This window comes from Ambystoma mexicanum, chromosome 11, assembly GCF_040938575.1.
Source record: "Ambystoma mexicanum isolate Mex_15411 chromosome 11, UKY_AmexF1_1, whole genome shotgun sequence".
In the NCBI taxonomy this organism is placed as follows: domain Eukaryota; kingdom Metazoa; phylum Chordata; class Amphibia; order Caudata; family Ambystomatidae; genus Ambystoma; species Ambystoma mexicanum.
In genome coordinates, this window is record NC_090934.1 from 1,263,017,167 (window position 1) to 1,263,039,256 (window position 22,090).

The 22,090-nt window shown below is 46.1% G+C and overlaps 1 protein-coding gene across 1 annotated transcript in view; it reads left to right on the plus strand.

The window, feature by feature from the left end:
• The window catches only part of TERB2 (telomere repeat binding bouquet formation protein 2), a 446,976-nt gene that overhangs the window by 143,365 nt on the left and 281,521 nt on the right, over positions 1-22,090 (plus strand). The window contains exon 3 of the mRNA XM_069625425.1: positions 4,410-4,549. Within this exon, the coding sequence (XP_069481526.1) occupies positions 4,410-4,549 (140 nt within the window). The remainder of the gene's footprint in view (positions 1-4,409; positions 4,550-22,090) is intronic.

The window sequence follows — 22,090 nt, forward strand, 5'->3', positions numbered from 1 at the left end:
TGCTTTTTACAATGTGCTCCGCTCCGGTCCTGTCCTACAGGACGGAGAGATGTCCCATAAGTATGAAGGAAAGGGGACTATGGACCAGGAGTAAGGTGGTCACTACGGTGAGTAACCTGGTTTTCTAATGTGGCCCTATGGTAACCACTGGACCGAAATCTAGCGCTTAATGTTTTGCATTACTTTAAATGCATAGAACTCTGACTACAATTGCGTTTCGCTCCGATATACTCCCCTTTTGGGATGTTGCTGATGACTGTTTTCCTGTGATAGTTTCTTCCATGTAATACTGAGTTCACAGCTGTATATTTTCTGTGTGTACACATGCCTGTCGGTGTGATGTTAATACTAAGGTCCAGAAAATCAATGCTGGATCTCCTGGTTGTACAAGTAAATGCAATACCACGATTATGTGCATTCAAACAAGTCACCAAGTCAGCCAGCGCATGGTCTGAGCTCCTCCAAATCATAACAACATCACATATCTATGTCAGAGGTTTCTCTGTGGCTTGAATTCCTGGTCAATTAATGCATACGTTTGTTGAAACGTGTGAATAAATAAATTGGCTAAGGTTGGTGCACAGCTGGCTCCGATAGCAATCCCTACAGTTTGTTTGAAGAATTGCCTATTCAACAGACATTATTGCTCAAAGATAATTCTAAAAATTCCTTTAGCATTTGTATATGAGCATGAAAGGAAGCAGATTGGTGTTGGTATGTAAAGTTGATACTGTCTATGGCCAGGTCATGTCTGATGGATGTATATAGGGATTTAACATCCAAGCTAACCAATATAGAGTCAGACTCCCATACCATGCTATCCAATATTCTTAGGAAATGCATCATATCACGCAAGTAGGTAGGGATTAGTATGGCCTCTTTTTGTAAAACATTATCGAGCAAGCGGCTCTGTGACCCATCCAATGCTACTCAATATGGGTCTACCCTCCGTTATATGATGAAACGTTGGGTAAAAAAAGGTTCGGCATAGTTGGATATTCCACTATCAAATTTGTCCTTTCCTCATCTCTCAAGAGGCCTCGTCTGCACCATGTGTTAATAAGCTTCAGTGCAGATGACCTGATAGCCTTCAATGGTTTAGACGTTAGTCTCACATAGCAACCTGGAAGAGTAAAAGGATTCTCGGCCATTTCAATATAATCTTTCCTGATTAGCACCATAATATTGCAGCCTTTAACTGATTCCTTAATGATCAAATCAGGATTCCTCGTCGGGTTCTGCGAAGCATGTTTTTGTTTGTTGGCCAGATTTGGTTCCAGGAGACAATTGGTGGTTTTAGCGCTGTCCTCTAGATAGTGTATGTCCATAGTAACCGCTTTCTGAAATATGTCAATCATGTTGTCCCCCTGAAGTTTAGGAGTACATTTTGAGTTTTTTTCCCACCAATTCAGGAATCTTAATTTTCTATTGTCAATGTTCAGAGTGTTCATCACCTCTTGAATAGATAATTCCGAGTAGTGTCACTCTGTTCAAAAGATAACAGTAAATGTGTAAATGCTATATTTTCCATTGAAATCGGTACTCTTGGTTCTGGTAAGGCACACTGCTTGTCTGACAGTGTTCTATCCAATTCTCCCATAAGAGGTAGTTTGGGGCAGGATGATACTGGACAAATTCTATTTCTCACAGTAACGGTAATAAAGTCGCTGTCCTTATGTATCTGTAAGCAGGACAGAAGAACAAAAAATTAGCCATGGCCACCCTGTGTGCATTACACAGTAGGCATGATTGGTCTAAAACATGGTTACCACCTGTCCCTAGTGCCATTTTTGCTCTGAGGGCAATGTAATTAAATCATGCTGTGGTTAATACAATTCTTTGAGTGGGAATACTTGCCCCTAGCAGGTACCTTTTGGACGCTGTGCTCGGTAATGATCGTGTCTGCAATTAAAAGGTTTTAAAAGCTCCACCGCTTCTTGTTTTCCTTGTATGTGACGTGGATCTTTTTTTAAGGTCATAGCAGCCAGACAATTAAAGTGGCAGCTGCTTTAAAATACATATAGGCATCAACATCATTAAGTATTGCTTTTGCTGACTTCAGCCAAGGTAAAGTAGCATATGGGTCCTTAGCAACTAGGAATTGAATAAGCTTGCGGGTGAGCATAGCTTTCTCATTCCTCCATAGTCATAGCCAGTGGAATAATGGCTGTATTACCAATGTATAATTACTCTGTATTCAGTCCAGTTCCATATGGACCCTGTGGTTTGTAGTTACATGAGGGAACCCCAGATTTTTTTTCAGGAAATAATTTTCAATTACCTGAATCGGGTTGGTATCTGCATAACCCAAGAGTCCTTCCATAATTAGCCACTGAGGCTGCCTTGCTATAATATACCTTTTAAGATGAGATCTATTGGCTTAGCAGCCCAGCCCGAGCTGCTAGTCCAGGCCTCCTCTGCACAGAAACAGAAGCAACCCCAGACATGTTTCGGTGTTGTTGCGCCGCCTCAGTGAGGTGCAGCTTGGTTCCCTATGGTTCCCTATGGCTCAGCGAGCAAGGGACCCACGTCTGGGCAGAACTGCATATCTGAGACAAACTGCAACCAAAAAAGTGAGGTGTTGCCCAGAGCAGTTATGTTCGTGATAAGTGCTGTATGTGTGAATGGCTGCCTAGGATGATACATATAGGCATTTGTATCAATAACAATGATGGGAAATTGGGGATTCATTCCACTCAAAACACTTGATGTTGAGTTCCTGGGGACCCGCGGCTTGCGGGGCCTGACCTGGCGATGGCCGCCGCCTCTTCTCTATGGGTCGGCCATGCCAGAGTCAGGCATGCGTGATCACGTGACAACGCGCTACCCCATGGCAACATAAATAGTGTACCATTACGGCCCGCACAGACGTAGCCCTCTCGCGCGCGGCTCGTAATACGGACTGAACTTTGCTCAGAGGTAAGCCCCCTGTAGTACACCTGGCTTAGCCACCCCCCCTCCCCCTGTTGTCGGACAAGCGGGCCCTAGTGATCACCCGGGATGTCCTGTATAAATGTTTGCTAAACGTGTAGCGACAACGCTGAGTGCGTGTCGCGCTAGACAGGAGATTTACTCAATTTGGTTAAAACAATTAGTAACGCTTTGTACTGTCACCTTTCCGATCTGAAGTACTCAGGTATCAAGTAAGACATTAATTATTGTCCTTTGGCCCCCAGGTATCGGGCCGTCTCACCGTTCATGATTAAGCCACCAGAACACACGGAGCGGGTAAGCCTTTTTCCCCTCTTGACACACCAGTACAGTGTCTTCTAATAGTTCGAAATGACAGCATGTGATATTTACAGCTGCTTTCCCTCTCTCTCTCCTCCCTCCCTCTTGTTACCCCGACAGGGAGAGGACGTCAAGAAATGCAGACAGAGCTGCTTTATGAGACTAACAACAGGCACACACCAAGATGTCATGTATAAGCCCTGATGAATGTGGCCCACTTATTTGCACCACAGAAACCGGTCGGCTAGGAGAACGACTCTAACCTAGTGCAAAAAACATACTGCACAGTTTTTGTTCGTTCCATTCGGGGTTACCCTGTTATAAGTATCCAGGGACCCTTTCTTTATCTGAAGCGACCTACCTCAAGAGAGACCTTCGCTGAAGAAAATTCTTCACAATTTTAACTAATTTGTATCTGCACCTGCCTACCCAGAGAAAACCTAATAAAATTAATGTTTATCTTCATTTGGGGGGCAGCTAACACATGCCTAAGTCAAGGTGATAGAGCATGTGTTTTTTAGCACACCATAAGTGCAAAAAGAGACTATTCGGAAAGTGCAATTAGGCATATTGGCCTTTCTTTGAAAAACTCTCTACAAATCGATATAACTGTGTTATTATTAGTGTGAAAACGAGATTGGGCAATACACAGTTACATTACCCTAAAAATAGTCCTCCTTTTGATTTGGTCTTGCCCAGAGCAGTGCCAGTGGTTCAGATAAATTCAAAACCTTCCATCACTTTTTGGTTATTGGTTAGGGGGTACATGAACTGAAATGAAGAATGATGGAACTCTAAAGGGAGAGTACGTTTATGTATATTTAAACTGCCAAGGATTCCAAGCCTAACAAAGGGGTATATTTAGCAGCATATGACTCTATGAATGATGCCAGTGCTGGAGAACTGTTACAAGTAACGTTTTCTTATGGATTGTTGCCAGTGCGCATGTCTTACATAGTCCCAAGAACCATTTGCTTTTTGAGGTGCAAGAGAATTGTTGCCTGAATCCTCTAAATGTGTTGGTTATCAATATTGAGAATCCACCAAAAGACTGCAGTCCACATTTGTGAATCTAAGCTGGGTGCTCTATTAATGTAAATACTTATCCTAATTATTATTGTTGGAAAATAAGAAATCTGTTTGCAATAGTTTAATGAAGGGTTGTTGTCTTTGTCCAGGATATACCAAAGCATACAGTATGTGGAAGACAGGGCCACTGTTTTTCATTCCAGCTACCTCTCTGCAGTTGCCAGGTCAGAGATCCGAGAAATGGTATCCTTGGGACACTTTGTTCTTCCACCGGCTTGCCTACAGAAAGGTACGGTGTACGTAATGTTTTGTCTTTTAGATCCACTCTATGGAGCTGTTGTAATCTTTTATTTGACCAAAGCAAGCAATTTACCCCATTAAATATATATCTAGAAGCTTCCAGGACCCCATGAGACTTTCCTACGATTTGAAGGACCTTCCTTTTGTTCATATGTCTTAAATATGTTGAATATCTGCAACCAGATGATCTCCCATTCAGTGCACATCTAATGAATCTTTAACTTATGCATACAAGCAAACCTGTAAAACATTATTATTGTATTTTCAAAGAAAAAAAGAACATACTACAAAATAGTAGTAGCATGTTTTCTCAATGTACCATCTTCTCTATATGTATAAAGCAGAACACCTGTTAGTTTGTTCCACATACAATTACACACTGTTCCACCAATCTGCACCAAATATTGCATAGTTACCCATTAGGACCCTCTGGACATTACTGGCTGCATACCATTTGGACACCCCACCACTTTCCCCGGATTTCAGCTCCTCCGCACCTGAGACGGTTGCCTGAAATCAGTGAAACATCAATGTGATCGTAGAAGAACCGGCAGAACTCATTTTAAGCATCTGGACAAAAGGAACAAAACTTTAAAAACCACGTTTCAAAGCCCTATGATGCACTGTGTCCAAGATATTTGTACCGCAATGCACCACACCAGGGTTAAGCAACAGATGGGGATAGTGCACAGAACATCCCACTATGCTGCAGCACACCAACTCCCGCCTCACCTCCAGGTTTGCTCCCGGGTGTGTCAGACAGCCACATGCGCCCATTCTCAGTACAGTTTACTTCAGAGTGCAAAGCACATCAAGCGATAAGCAACTTGGAACAGCGTCCTACAGGATCATTGATTTTCAACAATTACTGAGTTATGTCTTGTTATACCGAAAAAGTAATCACATAGCCCGAATCTGTGAATAGTATGTTGGCCAGAAGCAAATTGCATCATGTGACAAACTTGGCAAACTAAGAAACCTGTATGTGACCATAAGGAGTCAATTTTGTAAATGCGGCCTTTTTCTTTTTTGTAACGCTTTACAAATATATTCTATGCTTTAGATCCACACACGGTGCAAGGCCACAGCTTGAACTCTGAAATGCTAACGTAGGCAGGAATGTAGAGCCGTGCAGGAATACATTGTTTTCCCTCTCACTGAGGCCTTGAAGCTGTGCAGAAGCCACGCCTAATCAGTAGCCCAGGTGCCGGTTTGTCTTGCAAGCGCTATTGTAAAATGCAGTTAAACATGAATTCTGTGAAGCTAGTGGTGCTCCTTCACAAAGGATGGTATTTTCTGCCTCAGAACTGTCTGACCCTTAGCTCATGAGCCATAGCGAATAGATAACATTGTATGGATTTTCTCTCTGCTAAGAACAAGATGTCCTTCCTGTGCCATTGCTCCATGTTCCTCATAACAGAAATGTGTCTCTGCAGCCTTGACCTAATATACCTAATGTTTAGACTAAATGAAGACGTGTCATAACTGTCAATTACCGAACCCTAGCCTTGTTTGAAATGTATAAAGGCGGGACGAATAGAATTAGCAAATGTTGATGTGTGTGTCTGTGTGTGTGTGTGTATATGTGTATATATATATATATATATGATATGACTGCTTGAGCGCTGTTCGCTCTCTCTCGCATCTCACAGTGTCTAGGAACACACGTTGTGAGGCGTTGAGACCCAGTCGGCCGACTGAGATACTTTACAATAAAACCAACTCGTTTGGAAATCGAACCTCACGACATGCCTGTCATTGGGTATATGGTTATTGTGCCTTATTTTCATGTACGGACTAGCAAAGATGGCGCCCTGCGAAGCTCCATCGCGTATGTTGAAGGCAAGGACAAGTCGAGGACGAAGCTGTCGGACCGGGATTGGAAGGTGCACAGGGCACCCCTGCAGAAGTGATTAGAGACTCCTCTGCAGATCTGTCCACGGCCGATCAATGAGTAGTGGCCAGAGAGCATCAAGGTGAGGATCCTGGAAGCGAGGCAAATTGTGCCAGACACGTGGTCGTGACGATTCTTGGTTGCACTGTATACGGGCGAATTGCGTCCTGAGAAACGAATTGATTGATCAGGTGAGTCGTGGCCTGATTCTTAAACCTCCTGATATTGGTTGAGAGTTGCACTTGAAAGTACAAACGCTCAGGGTAAGAAAATGGTAAGCGTTAACCATGCCTGGAAAATTGTCTTCCTGTTTAGTGAGATTTTTTCACTGCGGTAGACAATCTTTGGAAACAGGCCAGGCCGCGCCACCCGAGGGGTCGCCGGCACATGATATGTATATAAAGTACGGAATAGGGGCAATATTGTTCAATGCGTTTGGCATAGGCAGACCAGACGTGTATCAGACCTTCAGTGGCCGAATAATGGGAGCTTTGAACCAGCACGTATGGAACATTTAGAATCAGTTTTGTTACGGAAAAAGGCCAGACCTGCAGCATTTGACATTGTAAGAGACTGGTGGAAGGAAGCAAATCTACTCTTGAAAAGTAGAAAAAAATTTGCACCTAGACCTAAATCAAATACAGCGAAATCGCTAGAGTATGATCAGCAGAAGCAGACAGAAGCAATTAGGAGTATGGATGGGGCCTTCCAATTAGACATCCAGAAAATATATCCTTCACAAGATCTGCATACATCAGACAAACTGATAAATAAGATACTAAATGAGCGAAGAAATGAGCATTCAAGCACTGACCCAGTTGCGCCGCCTCCTTATGTACCTCCTCCTGTTGCTATTCCCACAATTCCATCAGCACCTGCAGTAGCCGTCCAACTGCACCCATGACATAATTTCCTCCACCTCCTTCAGAACATGAGCTATATGCTTTAGTTGGCAGTTCTGCATCAATGGGGCCTGAAAGAGGAAGTGTTAGACTGACTCGTAATACAATTAGCAAGGGACGGAAAGACGAACTGAAACAGTGGGCTGAGACGTATATTGATGATGGAGATGAAGTGGCTGTGCAAAGTTCTATATCTGATCATAGAGGCCTTGGCGAACAGCAGGTATTGTTAGAATGTATGGGAGATTATCTTGTTAAAATATGGAGTGATTTGACTAATACAGTGGTACTCCAAGAGTTGCGTGATACTGTCCTTTCCAATTTGCGAGATAATACGGCAAAAATACGAGAACATGTAGGGCGAATATTTGTGTTTAAGCGAGAACTGGATCGGTTGCATAAAGAGATAATGAATAAAGTTGAACCGCATATTTCATATGTCCAGAAACTGTTTCTTCCGCCGTTGAAACCTGTTAGTGAAGAGATGCGAATTTGTACGCAATATGCGCTTAGATAGATTACGGATGCCGACATTTCCCCGATTGAAGTGCATGGTACGTTTAGTCAGTATACACCAGAAATGCAGAGAAAAGTGTTACAGGTTATGGTTGAGTACTTGCAGGATGAATGTATGAAGAAAAAGGTGTGTTGTCCTGCTGATTTAATGACGATTTATAAAAGAGCATTTTCCCCTGACACTGGAACAGCTGCTTTTTCATTTGATTTGGCTTTTTTGCTTAATAGACAAACAAATGTAGAATCCCCTACTTTGCAATTACCCATGAGGGAGGTGCCTCCCACGTTTGTCCCGAAAGTAGAGGTTGCTGCTGATGGAGCGACTCCAGCGCGGACGATAGAAGCCCATTATATCGCACAGTTTGTATATGTTCTCTTTTCTAGGCAAGAAGTGAATACTATAAAGCAGACGGTCCCTGACATTAGGAAAAGTCCAGCAGGGTTCTATAAGGAAATTGAATCTGTTTTAAATTAATCTGCTTTTACACTGAGTGAAATTGATTTATTGTTCCCTGTGATTCTTCCTGCGGACATATGGAAGCAGATTAGAAGTATAAATGATGTGCCGATGTTAGGCGTTACATGGGAAACTTTGATTAGAGTTGATAGTGAGAGAAAGACTGGGGAGAAGACTCTGCAAGTAATTTTAACTCTGCCTTTGCGGATAGTAGAGAAATTGAAAACGTTAGTGCCTGAGAAGAGAATAGTTTGGGATAAGTTGATTGCTTGCTTACGAGGCAAATCGGAAGGAGCGACAGGTTATTTTAATCGGTTTGAAGATGTATTTGCAGATTTTAGTGGTCAAGATCTAAGTACCGAACCTGGGAAGAGGTTATTTGTTAATCAGTTTGTGCGAGGTTTGTTACCGAAAATACAAACATTAATAATGACATCTGAAAGTGCATGGCAAGCCAAATCACAAAGCGAAGTATTACATATGGCCCAATATTATGAGAATCAAGTAAATTCAGAAAAGGATAAGGAAATAAGGGAGAAAGGAGATTTGAAAATGAGAGTGTTACTGCAACAGGTAATAAACAGTAATAGAGGTGGCGGGAATGCACCGTCTAGAGTCCAATTTGCATAACCATTTAACTTGCAAGGGGGTCCAATAGGTATAAATCAATGTGCCTATTGTAGACAAGAAGGCATTGGCGGGCACAGCGCCCACATTTACTGAATAGAAATGGGACTATTTCAAGAAGACCGTTTAGAGGTCGTCGGGGAATAGCAGGTCAGAATAGAAATCAGATGAATCCACAATTTCAGGATAATCAGGTTAATCAAAATCAACAACGGAACACCATGAATGGTGGAAATGTTTTTGATAATCCCTCCAATGCATATTACTCTGGAGACTTACATCTGATGATGTACTGCTCCACTAGGACAGCCCGAAACAAGGGTTGGAACCAGTGCCTTTTCCCGTTGACCACAAAGGGTCCTACGTAGACGTGAAGGTTGGGAATTGGAAACACATTTTTCTAGTGGACACAGGTGCACAAAAATGTTCAATCGATCATCAACGGGTTCCAAATATACCACTGTCAGGGCATAAGAATGTCTCAGTAGGGTTCTCAGGTACACCAATAATTAGTCCAGTTTCACAACCAGTGGCAATCGCACTAGGTCCATTTACTGAATCTTGTCAGTTTCTTTTGACAAATTGCGGCGAAAATCTGTTGGAATTGAATCTATTGAAAACATTGAATGCATTAATTTATTGTTCTCCTGATGGAGTATACTTGACGATTTCGCCACAAAAAACTCCTGTATCGCAATTTGTATCGATGTCATTACTGACTGAATTATGTCACGTGCCAGCTTGTATATGGGCAGTGAACGATAATGATGTTGGATGTTTGAAAATAGAACCAGTAAAAAATGTTTTGAAGGAAGGAATTGCATTCCCGCATATTCCGCAATACAAAATTTCGAGTGAGGTTGAAAGAGCATTGAAGTATATTGTGTCAGATTTAATTGCTACAAATGTAATTGAAGAGATATCTGGTATTGTTTGCAATAGCCCGATTGTTCCACTTTACAAGAAAGGAGGGAATGATATCCCTTACCGTTTTATAATTGATTTATGTGCGGTTAACAAAGTAGTTGATCCCCAATTACCGTTCGTCCCCGATGTAACCACAATTTTGACTAGGATTCCAGCTTCCGCATCACACTTCAGTGTGATTAACTTGAAGAACGTGTTTTTCAGTATTCCCGTACATCTGGACAGTAGATATGTTTGCTTTTACATTAGGAGGGCACTCATTCACATTCACACATATTCCACAAGGCTACACTGAAAGTCCACGTATTTACAGTAGAGCATTGAAGGAGCAACTGGACATGCTTGAATTACCGTTAGGGTGTATATTGTTACATTATATTGATGATCTGCTTATATAAGCAGACTCTGAGGACATTTGTAAAGAAAGCACTGTCGCTTTGTTGACACATTTGGCAGCACACGGTCACAAAGCATCATTGAAGAAATTCCAGTATTGTCGACAGGAGGTGGCCTGTTAGTATGAAGTTTTGGTCCCCCCTCTATGCCCTTTGAGGTCATCCATTTTGACTTCATAGAAATGGAAAGATGCCAGAATTATAAATATGTCCTCGTAGTGGTCTGTGCATTTAACAAATGGGTGAAGGCCTATCCCCTGAAAGATTGTTCAGCCATGTCAACAGCAAAATCCATGTTAAAAGAATACTTTCCCAGATTCGTACTACCCCGTGTCATATGGTCAGACAATGGTCTGCATTTTATAACATCTGTGATATTACAGATTTGTGCAGGCCTCCGAATCAAAAAGCCATTCCATTCAGCTAGACACCCAAAACGGTATCTTGAAAAACAAACTGGCCAAGATATACGCCGAAAGCAATCTGAAATGGCCTGATGCATTACCCCTAGCTTTACTGTGCATTAGCACACCTGTGCAGGCAAGGACTGGCCTCTCCCCATATGAAATAATCATGGGGAGACCAGCGAATGTCTGGAATGTGCCACACCCAAAGAGATTGAAGGATGTTGAATACCCATTGCTCATTGACTATTGTAAACAGTTGACTCAAAACTTGCGTTTGATTGATCAGCTGGTGCAGGAGGCTCTTCCTATCAGATATATAAAGGCCCAGGACATGGTCTGCAACCAGGAGACTGGACCCTTGTCAAAAACTTTGAAAGAAAATCCTTGCTTGCACCGCGCTGGCAGGGACCCTATCAGGTGTTACTGGCCATGCAGATTGCAGTCCGAGTGAATGGTCGAAAGCATTGGATCCACGCAACACACACGAAAAGAATCCTGTTTCCTTTGCCACATGAGAAGGAGATCGATAGTCCTGACGTCGAAAGTAAGACAGCCGTGATTGATCACAAAGACATCGCCGAATTTCAGCCAAAAGTCCTGCCTGAGCCCGAGAAGGGGCCTGGGGAGATTGCAACGAAAACTGAAACATCAGTGTTACCTCAACATTGTTCCACTGCGGCCTCATCATCACGAATTGAATCACTGATCGGCACTGTTTCTGCATACGCTGCAAACGACAGTGGATTATTCATCGACCACACTGTACCTGGAGCTGTAAGGTACAATCTGCGTTCACGAAATCGGAAGTAATGAGCAACTTTTTGTTTCGCCTTTGTTTCTAGCTCACGAACAGAGCTAGGAATGGAGGCCTAGGGAAAGGGAGCGTATGAGCTGTATCGGTTGAGAGCTCTGACACGCGGTTTCCCGGTGCTACCATTGAAAATGAAGGCCTTTGCATCCTAGCGGGGGCAAAAGGTACCGAGACTATACAATTGATATTGATACTTGCTCCTGCCTTTGTGGAGCTGTCGAAGTAAACATCAGCTTGCTTCCTTCTTAAGCAGGCTGAATTGAATTTGTTTGAACTTTGCTGCCAGCGTGTGTTGTCGTGGAACACTTTTCTGACGGACACTGAGGAACCTTCCTTGAAATAAGCTTCATAGATCATACCTGTATCCGCTCCTGCTGCCGCCTGCACTGATGCTGCCATTGATAGACATATATACATTGACATTAAGTCTGCCTCAACAAAGACTTGGGATACAAAGACTAAGCTGCTTCTGATTACCATACCATATCTGTATTGTATTTACATTGATCCCAATGTTTTGGTACTTGGAAACTATGCATCCCTCGAACACTCTATTGCCAACTGTTAATGCTCCCACTATAAGCACCCCAGCGCATGTGCTTTTTACACTCTTCCGTCACAAGATGTGAAACACAGAAAAGGTTATGATAATAACACTTTATTACTGATTATGAATATGACTCATGCTATCTTGAATAGATCACATTTCTGGGTTTGTTCACATTTACCCCAGCACGGGGAAAGAGGAATGGGTTGGTATATACATCCTCTACCTCTTATTACTGCATGTTATGCATCATTAAGAGCTCTATTTTTTGGAAGATGGAATGATAGTGTCACTGGAAACTTTGATAGAACAAACATAAATGAATTCGAAAGATTGGTATTAGCACTGCTAGGTTGTTCCGTGTTCACAAATAGGAGCAAAATGAACACTGCATCGACCAGTCCCATAGATAGATTATCTAGGCCCTACCAGTCCCTGATTATTTTCAAAATGGCTCCGGTTGGAAACAAGGATGCCATGCCTCCCTCCTATACTATTAATCATAGTCCACATTCGAGGGGATTGGGTCCTCCGACGTATTCCATATCTATGACATGTAATCACCACAGCTGTGCTGCTTCGGAAACTTTTTCGGCATCTGCGTCCTGCGTCGATGACGTCGATGCGCTGTCGTCGAGGACCTCCTCCGACGTCCGATGTCATCCGATGTGATAAGTAGGACGCACGACGCCCATAGCCTCAGTTCCGTTTTTTCCGCGAACGTGTTGCTTCGTGTTTCTCGGTCTAAACGCCTCGACTCTTTGGAGTTCTGTTCTATCTCGGTTCTTCGAACCTGTTCGTTTGTGAAAATCCTTCTGAATATGTCTACTTCGTCTTCGACCCCGCGTCCGGGTTTCAAGAAGTGCGGGGAGTGTGGGTCCAAGATGTCGGTGACGGACTCGCACGACGCCTGCCTCTGGTGCCTCGGGGAGGCCCACGACACGGATGACTGTATCGACTGCCAGTCGCTCACGTCCAAAGCCTTACGCGAACGTAAGAAGAAGTTGTCGGTAGGTCGGGTGTCCAAGCCCCGGAAGTCGAAGTCTGCGGGGCTTTCGACGGATGATTCGAGGGGTGACTCTCCGTGTCATCGTCGGAAGTCTCGTGGGTCTCCTTCTAGGAGTCGGTCTCGCCACTCCTCAGCCTCTTCGAGGCATTCTCGGAAGCGCCGTCACCGGTCGTCTTCCAGGTCCTCTTCGGAGGGCTCTGCCCGGCACGTCGCTTACCCCTCCAGCCGTGCGACGCCGGAGGAATGGGCTTCCTTCGGGAAGAAGATGCTGGCGATTCTTGAGTCGCAGGGTACTCAGCCGTCCGCGCCCCCGAGTGGGGTCGGTTGTGTGAGGTCGAGAGACACCGCTCGCAAGAGTGGTCGGCACGAGTCACGGGAGAGGTCCCGTTCGGACAAGGGGACTCGTTCTCGGCGTACCCTTTCCAGGTCCCGGTCCTCGACGCGTTCGAGACCGTGTGCTCCTGTGAGGTCTTCGAAGAAGGCATCGACGTCTGTGGCGTCGAGGGAGTCGACAGGCTTTCTCGAGGCTCTGGCTCCGAGGAAGTCGTCGATGCCGTCGACGCTCAGGTCGTCGAGGGACACGCTCGGGGCTCCGGCCTCGAGGGCTGTGTCGACGCCGCCGATTCTGGAGTCGCTGCATCTGACGTCGACGCCGATTTCCTCGACGTCAACGCCGATCCTCTCGGCACCGATGCCGGTTCTCTCGACGCTGGCGCCGATTCGTTCGACGCCATCGACGCCTTTCGTGTCGGAGGTACCTCAGGGCACGGGTGGACGCCCTAGGAAGGCTCTGGTTAAGAGCAAGCACTCTCGAGTGCCTTCTTTTCGCCACCTGGACTATATTTCAGAGGCGGATGAGGATTCTGATGGCCTGGTTCCTAGTCAGGTTCCGGATGAAATTGTCTCGGGCCATAGTCAGTTTGACGAGTTGAGACAGTCACTGCATGATGCCAGTGGACTGGACACCTCTCCGGAGGTGGAGTTTTGTAGGCCTGAGCCTGGCTCCCATGCTGATTCCTCGTACCGGCGCCTTATGTCTAGGGTTTCTGAGTTCTTGGGATGGTCTGCTCCCCCAGGGGAGTTTGTGCAGGATGATCTGACAGACATCCTTGATGTTGGTCCCCCAACTGACCCGGTTCTGCCGTTCCATATGGCTTTACAGAGAAGGGTGGCGGCGGCTTGGACTGCTCCGGAGAGTCTCCCGGCGGTGGGCAGATCCTTGTCGCGAAAATACCGTCCAGCCAGTGGCGACCCCTGCTACTTGACCAGGCACCCCACTCCGGAGAGTTTGGTGGTGCAGGCGGCCCCGGCGAAGCAGGCGTCGTACCCTACCATCCCTCCTGATAGGGACGACAAACGTTTTGATGGTTGGGCGAAGAAAGTGTTTTCTTCTGGTGGTATGGCGCTTCAGGCGGCCAACTCCATTTGTGCCTTGTCACTTTTCACGCACACTCTGTGGAACTGTGTTGCGTTAGCGGCTGAACATGTTCCCGAAGGGGACGAACGGGATGGTTTCCTTGCTATGGTCCAGGATGGTAAGGATGCCATGTGTGAGTCCGTTCAGTCGGGTTTGGACTTAGCTGAATGCGTCAGTAGGTCCATGGCGGCGAGCACCGTGATACGCAGGTTTGCGTGGTTGCGGAAGTCGGGGTTTGCTCCTGATGTGCAGTCCCGGCTCCTCAACATGCCCTTTGACGGTGAACACCTTTTTGGCAGCAAGGCTGACGAGAGCCTTGAGAGGTTGCAGACCTCAAAAGCTGCAGCGAAGTCGTTGGGCGCTGCAGTTCGCCAACCTCCGCCTTTTCGTCCTAGGGGACAGCAGTGGAGGGGTGGTTCCTTTCGCTATTACTCATCCTTCAGTAAAGCGAGAGGAGCTGGCAGTCAAAGAGGCCAACGCAGGGGTACCAGAGGTGGACGACAGGGTACCCGTGGTGCCAAGGCCGCTCGGGCAGTTGCCTCTTTGCCCTCAGGTAACGCCGCAGCCGCTCCCACTCTGTCGTGAGGCCATGTCCCATGGTTCGCCGGTTGGGGGAAGGCTGGCGCAGCATCTTGTAGAGTGGCAAGCCATTACTTCAGATGCGTGGGTTCTGGAGATCATAACCCACGGCTACTGTCTTCCTTTTCGGCACAGGCCTCGCGACAATCCACCGGGCAACCTCTCTTTGCAGAGTCCGGATCCGCTCCTTGCGCAGGAAATTCAAGCCCTGCTGGAGAAAGGCGCCATAGAACTGGTGCCTGTAGCGGAGAGGAACAAGGGATGGTATTCCCCTTATTTTTTGATTTCGAAGAAAGACGGGGGATTGAGACCCATCATGGACTTGCGCGGTTTGAACAAACTCCTCAGGAAGGACAAGTTCAAGATGGTTACTCTCTCTCAAGTCCTCCAGGCCCTTCAGCTTCAGGACTGGTTGGTGTCACTCGACCTCAAGGATGCTTACTTCCATGTGCCGATCCATCCCAAGCACAAGAAGTACCTGAGGTTCGCGGTTGGCGACTCGCACTTTCAGTTTCGGGTCCTGCCGTTCGGATTGACCTCCGCCCCGAGGGTTTTCACCAAGCTCATGGTGGTGGTGGCAGCGCATCTCAGGCAAGGGGGGATTCACGTCTACCCCTACCTGGACGATTGGTTGATCAGGGGGAGCTCTCCCGAGCAAGTCCTGGATCATCTATCGGTCACCTGTCGCTCCCTTCACAGGCTGGGCTTCTCCCTCAATTTAAAGAAGTCCCATTTGACGCCAACGCAGCGGCTCCAGTACATCGGAGCAGTGCTCGACACTTCCCTGGGGCAGTGTTTTCCTCCCCAGGTGAGGGCTCTTCACATTCAGCAGATGGTGCACAAGTTTCAGCATGCCCAGACGCTCCCAGCGTTTGAGTTCTTGAGGTTGCTCGGCCTCATGGCATCCTGCATTCTTCTGGTGCCAGAGGCTCGCCTGCGGATGAGATCTTTGCAGTGGGCACTCAAGACGCAATGGTCGCAGTCCTCCGGCAGGATGTCGGACTCGATTCAGGTGCCGTCCTCGGTCGCCCGGGACCTTCTGTGGTGGGCCGTCGAAGGCAACTTGATGAAGGGGGCTCCATTTTGGCTTCCCTGGCCGGAGGTGACGATCGTGACGGATGCATCCCTCACGGGATGCGGAGCTCATGCCAACGGGCTGACGGTCAGCGGTCGTTGGTCTCCGCCGGAGCCAAACTCCATATCAATCTGTTGGAGCTGAGGGCCGTCAGGCTAGCCCTGAAGGCGTTTCTGCCGTCTGTGCGAGGGAAGAATGTCCTGATCCTGACGGACAACACAGTGGCCATGCACTACCTCAACAAAAAGGGGGGGGCAGGGTCACTTCCTCTGTTCAGGGAGGCGATGCAGCTCGAGTTCTGGGCCATCCAGCAGGAAGTTTCGATCTCGGCAGTTCATCTGGCCGGAGCCGAAAACGTGACGGCGGACGCTCTGAGCAGGCAGAGCGTGATCTCTCACGAGTGGGAGTTGACTCAGGAGATTCTCCTGGAGATCTTCGCCCTTTGGGGGACCCCTCAAGTGGATCTCTTCGCCTCCAGTGTCAACCGGAAGTGCGAAAGGTTTTGCTCGCGGGAATTTCCTCCAAAAGGAGCCTTAGGAGACGCGTTCGTGGTGGATTGGTCATTCCCGCTGCTGTACGCGTTTCCTCCAGTCCCCGTCATCCCGCAAGTGCTGCGGAGGTTACGGAAGTTCGGTTCCCGGATGATCCTCATTGCCCCGGCGTGGGCTCGGAGGACGTGGTACCCGGACCTTCTCGACTTATCCATCTGCCCTCCACGTCGTCTTCCCTACCGAGACGATCTGCTCTCACAGGAGGGGGGTCAGGTTCTCCATCCAGAGGTCGGATCCCTCAACCTTCACGCTTGGCTTCTGAAAGGTTGAGGTATAAGGATTGGGACCTCCCTGAGGACGTGATGGAGGTGTTGCTTTCGGCCCGGAGGCCAGCAACAAAGTCTCTGTACCGTTGCCGTTGGCTTAAGTTCTGCGACTGGTGCAGAGTTCAGAATGTGGATCCTTTTGCATGTGACATCCCCATGGTTCTGTCCTTTTTACTTTCTTTGGCCCACAGGGGCTTGCAAGTGGGTACCGTTAAGGGTTACCTGGCGGCGCTGTCCATCTTTAAGCGCTCGTCTGAAGAGTGTTCTTACTTTAAAATCCCTTTGATTTCACAGTTCCTGAAAGGGCTCACTAATGTGTTCACTCCGTCACCTTTCCTGGTGCCCGGTTGGGATTTGAACCTTGTTCTTAAGTTTCTTATGGGTGCTCCGTTTGAGCCTTTACATTCTTGCCCTTTGAGGCTGTTAACTCTGAAAACTGTGTTTTTAGTTGCGGTTACTTCCGCTCGCAGAGTGAGTGAGTTACAGGCACTTTCAGTTAAGCCTCCCTTCACTGTATTTCACAAGGACAGGGTTGTCCTTAGAGTTCGTCCTTCTTTTCTTCCGAAGGTAGTGACGGAATTTCATTTGGCCCAGAAGGTTGTTCTTCCGGCATTCTATCCTCCTCCGCATCCTGGTAAGGAAGAGGAGAGGCTCCATAGGCTTGATCCTAGGAGAGCTTTAAGCTTTTATGTTTCACGCATGTCCCGGGTCAGAGTGGATGATCAACTCTTTATTGGTTACGCTGGAAAGCGTTTGGGGCAAGCTGTGACGAAACAGACTTTGTCTCGCTGGATTGTTTTGGCCATCTCGGAGTTCTACCGCTTGGCGGGTAAGGACCCACCGGCTGGCTTGCGGGCCCATTCTACCAGGGGTATGGCTGCGTCTACTGCCCTGCAGAGGGGTGTTCCTATTCGCAACATCTGTGATGCAGCCACCTGGGCTTCAGTACATACATTTGTACGTCACTATTCCCTCGATTCCATCCGAGCACAGGATCTGGCCTTTGGCAAGGCGGTCCTTTGCTCTGCTATTTGATTGGCTATTCTACATTTTGATTCTAAATTCTTTCCCTCCTCCTTGTTTTGGTACTGCTTTGGGAGTCTGTCATAGATATGGAATACGTCGGAGGACCCAATCCCCTCGAAGAACAAGTTACTTTCTTACCTGGTAACGTTCTTTCGATGGGATGGTCCGACGACGTATTCCATATCGCTCCCGCCCTGCCTTCCCCGCTGCAGAATTTCTTTTGCGATTGCAGCTTACGTTCCGCAAGGCTTTGTGTCTGACTGGCAGTTGACTTATGTCACACGTTCTGGGGGAAAAAACTACAACTGAGGCTATGGGCGTCGTGCGTCCTACTTATCACATCGGATGACGTCGGAGGAGGTCCTCGACGACGGCGCATCGACGTCATCGACGCAGGACGCAGACGCCGAAAAAGTTTCCGAAGTAGCACAGCTGTGGTGATTACATGTCATAGATATGGAATACGTCGTCGGACCATCCCATCGAAAGAACGTTACCAGGTAAGAAAGTAACTTGTTCTTCTGTTCCATTTTGCTTACAAAAAAAAGGTTCCCACCCAGTGGGAACATTTACTAGATGCATGAATACTGCTGTACTTGAGCAAGAAGCGAAACCATTATATATAGGAGGTTCTGTCTATGTTGTGTGTGGAGACCAAGCTTATCCATGGTTACCTAGAAGCTGGGAAGGTACCTGTTATTTAGGGATACTTTTACCCGATGTATTCTTTGCCAAAACTTCTGAAATAGCAAAGATATCTAGATCTCGGCCACAACGAGATGATACTGCTGGGCACATTTTTGGGGACATAGCAAAATCGTTTATACCTTTTGGGGATAGGCAATAAACTCATGGAATATAATAAAACTATCCCGGATATTAGAGAAAAAATAAATTGAACCACTGACATACTTTACAATATGACATTGGAACAAAAAGCAATCGGACTAGTTGCACTTCAGAATAGAATGGTTCTTGATATTATTTTGGCTGATGGTGGAGGTGTATGCAAATTAGTGGGATCAGCGTGATGTGCATTTGTAAGTGACTCCTCCCCTACAATATTTGAAGCAATTAAGAAATGACATGTCCTAAGTTCTGAAATTCATGTCCCCACAGGTGAGTGGAATGTAAACATAAGTTAATGGTTCTGGGAACTGTTACGATCCTGGGGATGGAAACTAATTGCAATTTTGATTATGATATTCGGTATCCTCTTATTCTGCTGTTGTTGCATACAATGCTTGCAAGCCATTTGCTCCATAGTTGCAAATGAATGTGTACAGACAATTAGTACAACGCTTGTGAAGCCTCCTCCTCGTATCATAAATGATGGCCCGAAACACGAAAATGAAATAATTAAGGAATTTATGGCAATCAATATTTCTGATGATAGCGACCTGGGTAGTTCAGAAAGTGACACCTGGTCTGATGAGGACGCAATCTTTGGATGACAATGCTATTTGCTTAAGGCCAAAAGGAGGGTTTGTTATACCGAAAACGTAATCACATAGCCTGAATCTGTGAATAGTATGTTGGCCAGAAGCAAATCGCATCAAGTGACAAACTTCGCAAACTAAGAAACCTGAATGTGACCATAAGGACTCCATTCTGTAAATGCCGGCCATTTTTTTTTTTTTTAACGCTTTACAAATATATTCTATGCTTTAGATCCACACAAGGTGCGAGGCCACAGCTTGAACTCTGAAATACTAACGTAGTCAGGAATGTAGAGCCATGCAGAAATACATTGTTTTCCCGCTCACTGGGGCCTTGAAGCTGTGCAGAAGCCACGCCTTATCAGTAGCCCAGTTGCCGGTGTGTCTTGCAAGCGCTGTTGTAAAAGGCAGTTAAACATGAATTCTATGCAGCTAGTGGTGCTCCTTCACGGAGGATGGTGTTTTCTGCCCCAGAACTGTCTGACCCTTAGCTCATGAGCCACAGCGAATAGATAACGTTGCATGGAATGTATCTCTGCTAAGAACAAGATATCCTTCCTGTGCCAATGCTCCATGTTCCTCATAACAGAAAAGTCTCTGCAGCCTTTGCTAGAATAACTATTGTTTAGACTAAATGAAGTTGTGTCATAACTGTCAATTACCGAACCCTGGCCTGTATGCCATGTATAAGGAGAATAGGATTAGCAAGTGTTGATCTCTCTTGCATCTGAAGGAGTCTGGGAACACACGTCGTGAGGTGTTGAGACCTAGTCGGCCGACTGAGATACTTTAGTGTGTCATTGGGTATATGGTTATTGTGCCTTATTTCCATGTACGGACTAGCAGTCTGTCTACAGAACCTGTACAGAATACATGCACGTTTTGCCAGTATATTATATATTATAATGGAATGATTGCCATAGTACATAAATGACACCAACATCATAAATTATATGTTGCTTTTGTAATCAGTCAGTCAGCCAAACAAGTTTATTCGGTTGTATAAAGCAACCATTAAACGACAGATAAACACAATTATTACACTGAGTCATATTACAAAATCTTAAAATTATACTTCCATAAAAATAGACTCATAGAACATTGCCAACAACAGCATACAAATACATTTAGCACCTGGACGGTTGCCTCGTCATGAACTACGTTAAAAGATATTTTAGTGATGATTCATACAAAAACAGTACATAATACTTTAACCCATTACGAGTTCTATAAAATTTTTCTTACAGACCCTCACCACCTTGCAGTTTCAGAATACGGTTTCTAAAATACATCGCTCTTTTCAGGAACGTCAAAAGAGCCCATGCGGTGTGAACTGTTTCGGCGCTCAAGAGGAACACAAGAGCAGCCCAGTGTGTGCGGATCATCGATTTCTTAAGGACAGGAATAAGGGACACTTTACGTATACCTGCATACCCCATACAGAAGAATAACAAATGAGAGAGATCCTCTCTACCGTGTCCACAAACCGGGCAACCCGCTGAGTCGGGAAAACCCTTCCATTTATAAGTGTTGCCTTGCAGCCGAAGGCAGTCGAACCGTGCCCTCGTAATCAGCCATCTGTCCTTTTTTAACGTACTCCAAAGCAAGTAAGGTTGAATTCCAGTTAGACAGCTAATGCTTGAGTGAAATTCACCATTACTATGGCCACGTTCTAGCAAAATTCTTTTACTTGCTATGAATTCACCCAGCATGGATTTGTAGACGGACCCCTCACTTTTGGACAAAATAGTATCAGGCGGAAAAAGGGCGCCTAAATTTACTTCACCCAGAATTGAAAAGACATATGCTAGCCAGGGAATTTTTTTCCAGCCACATTTACCTAGCACAGTACGAATAATAGTATGGCACAAGGAAGCATGCTCATTAGCCCACAGCCTGACCCAAAATAAAAGAGGGGCCAAGGCCCACTGGTCTTCCCAAAGCTCCACACCCAACTCCCTATGGACAGTTATTCCAGATACACTGGACGGGAGCCCAAGCAGATTTTTAAAGAATTTGCTCTCCTTACGCTGGATTTCCACTGCATTCTGGAAACCCCAGATAGCTGCACCGTACAACGTGGAAGCCGCAGTTTGGGTGCCATAAATCTTAAGGATCACATCCAAAGGCCGGCCCCTACACTTCGACATAAATCTAAAGATTCCACCAATCTGTTGACTCATCTTAACAGATTGTTTGGCCACGTGATCTTTACCATTTAAGGCCTCTGAAAAACATATTCCAAGGTAATCAAACATCCTAACTCTGGGGATGATTTCATCTGCACATAGCATCGGTTTCATGGGCACAGAACGTTTTCTACCAACGCACGCCATTACTGCAGATTTCTTAGAATTAATTTTTAACCCCAAATTATCCATGAACCTTGAGTAAGCGTTAATCAATATCTGTAGGGCCCTAGGTGTTCTTGCGAGAAGGACAGTGTCATCAGCATAGGCCAATACTGGGAACCCCCTTCCTCCCAAAACTAGAAAATCCGCCAATACTCCAGACAAGTCCTGTGAAAGGCCATTCATGTAGAGGCAGAAGCATATGGGGGCCAGTACACAACCCTGCCTCACACCACACCCCACCTGAAAACAAGCCGTGCAGTGCCCCCCAGAGCCACTGCGAACACAGGCCTCATTATTCAAATGGATGTCAACCAAGGCCTGCAAAATTTCC